The sequence below is a fragment of the Solanum tuberosum genome, unplaced genomic scaffold (genome assembly GCF_000226075.1).
Source record: "Solanum tuberosum cultivar DM 1-3 516 R44 unplaced genomic scaffold, SolTub_3.0 scf00448, whole genome shotgun sequence".
In the NCBI taxonomy this organism is placed as follows: domain Eukaryota; kingdom Viridiplantae; phylum Streptophyta; class Magnoliopsida; order Solanales; family Solanaceae; genus Solanum; species Solanum tuberosum.
In genome coordinates this window covers 35,108-37,793 of record NW_006239367.1, presented here as the reverse complement: position 1 = coordinate 37,793, position 2,686 = coordinate 35,108, and the positions used below count along the sequence as shown (strand labels likewise).

Genomic DNA, 2,686 nt, shown 5'->3' with positions numbered 1-2,686 from the left:
TACTTACAACCTTTGATTGATGAGTTGAAATTGTTGTAGTCTGAGGGGGTAGAAACGTGGGACATTTCTCGTAAACAAAATTTCAACATGCGTGCTACTTTAATGTGGACTATTAATGATTTTCCTGCCTATGGAATGCTATCTGGATGGATGACTGCTGGAAAGTTAGCATGTCCCATACTGTATGGAAGATACTAAATCATTCACATTGAAACATGGGCAAAAAAATTCATGGTTTGATTGTCACCGTCGGTTCTTGCCACCTGATCATGAGTTTAGGAGAAAGAAATATGCATTTAAAAAGAATAAAACTGAACGAGATGGTCCACCCCCAATATTAACAGGTGATGATATTTGGGAAAGGGTTCAAAATTTTCCAAAAGTAACTGAGGAACCACCGTACAAAATTGATGGGTATGGTGTTGCACATAATTGGACTAAACAGAGTATATTCTGGGAGTTACCTTATTGGAAGGATAATTTTGCTTAGACATAATCTTGATGTCATGCATATTGAAAAGAATTATTTTGATAATATGTTCAACACTGTAATGGATGTGACTGGCAAGACAAAAGATAATGTTAAGGCGAGACTTGACTTACCAGAACATTGTAGACGACCGGAGTTGCATTTACAGGAGTCTGCCAACAACAAGTTACTTAAGCCCAAGGCTAGTTATTCATTCACAATGGAACAGAAGAGAAAAATTAGTGAGTGGGTGGAAATCTTGAAAATGCCAGATGGATATGCCTCAAATTTGGGAAAGAGGGTTGACATTGAGCGTGGAATATTACATGGGATGAAAAGTCACGACTGTCATGTTTTCATGGAACAATTACTTCCGATTGCTTTTTGTGGATTTACTGAAAACATATGGAAACCGATGACAGAGATCAGTTTGTTCTTCAAAGACTTGTGTTCCAGCACATTGAGAGTAGAGAATCTGGTTCGGCTGGCCAAAAATATCGTTGTTATTAGTAATAAGTTGGAGAAGATTCTTCCACCTGGGTTCTTTGATGTGATGGAACATCTTCCCATTCACCTTGTTCATGAAGCCCTACTAGGAGGTCCAGTCCAATATAGGTGAATGTATCCTTTGTAAGTAACTATAACATATTTATTCTTATTTCATAAATCGTTCATATATCTTTTGAAATTATATATCTAATATAAAATTTTACAGGAGCATTGGCAAGTCTAAAAGGGGTATTAAGAATAAACATAGGGTGGAGGGTTGTATGGTTCAAGTATATCTAGCTAAAGAAAGATGCCACTTTTGCTCTTACTACTTTGATGATTATGTGTCGTGTTTGAGAAACAGACCTAATCGACATGATACTACTGGGAATGATCCTGCAGTGCAATCATTATCAATTTTCAACCAACCGGGTAAGGGTTCAAAAAAGCGTACATTGCACAAACTTACCGAAAAAGAGAAAAAATCTGCAGAGCTTCATGTCTTGTTGAATTGTCCAGAAGTCCAACCCTTCTTAGAGTAAGAAAATTAAATATGTAAACAACATATATTCAACTCCGATTTTATTAAGGAAACTAACTATATTTTCAATGTGGTTCTACAGTTATTTTGTGAGCCAATATGGTCATGATCAAGTGTTTCCATCATTTATAACGTGGTATAATAATTGGGTAAGTGTTGTAATATATACACCTATTAAGAGATTAGTGTACTCTTCTTTCTACTAACATTGCTTTTAATTTACTAACCATATATAGGTCTACAATTCAGAAAATGCCGGGACATTTGATCAATTTTTCAAGGATATTTCTTAGGGACCGATTACAGTTCACACAATGTCCCAATATAACGTAAATGGTTTTAAATTTGCCACAGAGAAATACTCAAAGAATAAGAAAACTAATAATAGTGGTGTTTGGGTTAAAGGTGATGATGGAAATCAAAATGAGAATGTTGATTATTTTGGCGTCCTACAGGAGATTGTAGAGTTGGAGTATTCGGGTTGGCCAATCAAAAGAATAGTACTTTTCCAATGCAAGTGGTTTGATCCAACTTCAAGAGGTACGAGGGAGCTTAAGCAGCATAATATCATTGAAGTCAAGCACACTAGGAAGTATGAGGCTTATGATCCTTTTATTAGTGCACAAAATGCTAAGCAAGTGTACTATGCTCCTTATACGTTGCGTAGGGATAAGTTTGATTGGTGGGTTGTAATCAAAACAAAACCGATGGGGCGAGTGGAAGTTGAGAATGAATTGGATGTTGCATATCAAAATGAAATATCAAGTGTTCATCAAGTAGTGGATGCTAAGTTAGAAATGCATTTGGAGCATCCTGATCACATTTTAGAAGAAGTTAATAGAGAAGAGTTAGATATGCCAACAAATATGGAGGAGGATGAGGAGGAAACTTTCGAAGAGGATGAATGGATAGATGAGGAGGAAACTTCCGAAGATAATGCATGTGAATGGATAGATGATGAAGAAACTTCCGAAGAGGATGAATAACAATTTGTATGTTTAGTTAGTGGATTTTTAGCTATTCATATTTGAGTATACTTTATATTTTAGTAGTTTTAACGTTTGTTCGACATTGTGAAAGACTATTTAGTAGTTTTAACGCGTCTTGCAAGATCGATTTGTGTCCATCTAGTGTTGATATTAAGCTTTAATTTAGGAATAATGTGTTTGTTAAGCATAAGTACCAAC

At 35.6% G+C, this 2,686-nt stretch overlaps 1 protein-coding gene and 1 pseudogene across 1 annotated transcript; one reads left to right on the top strand and one right to left on the bottom strand.

The window, feature by feature from the left end:
* LOC102588325 (apyrase-like) overlaps nt 1-2,686 on the bottom strand; it is a 68,223-nt pseudogene that overhangs the window by 41,556 nt on the left and 23,981 nt on the right.
* LOC102586563 (uncharacterized) lies at nt 1,008-2,258 on the top strand. Its single transcript, XM_006363541.2, has 4 exons — nt 1,008-1,099; nt 1,185-1,496; nt 1,582-1,648; nt 1,736-2,258. The coding sequence occupies exons 1-4, from the start codon at nt 1,089-1,091 to the stop codon at nt 1,790-1,792; spliced, it is 447 nt and encodes a 148-aa protein (XP_006363603.1). The 5' UTR covers nt 1,008-1,088; the 3' UTR covers nt 1,793-2,258.

Bases quoted from the DNA above. Each gene is read 5' to 3' on its own strand.
- LOC102586563 (XM_006363541.2), top strand. The intron at 1,497-1,581 runs GTAAGAAAATTA...GTGGTTCTACAG, and splicing joins GAAGTCCAACCCTTCTTAGA to TTATTTTGTGAGCCAATATG. The intron at 1,649-1,735 runs GTAAGTGTTGTA...AACCATATATAG, and splicing joins TAACGTGGTATAATAATTGG to GTCTACAATTCAGAAAATGC.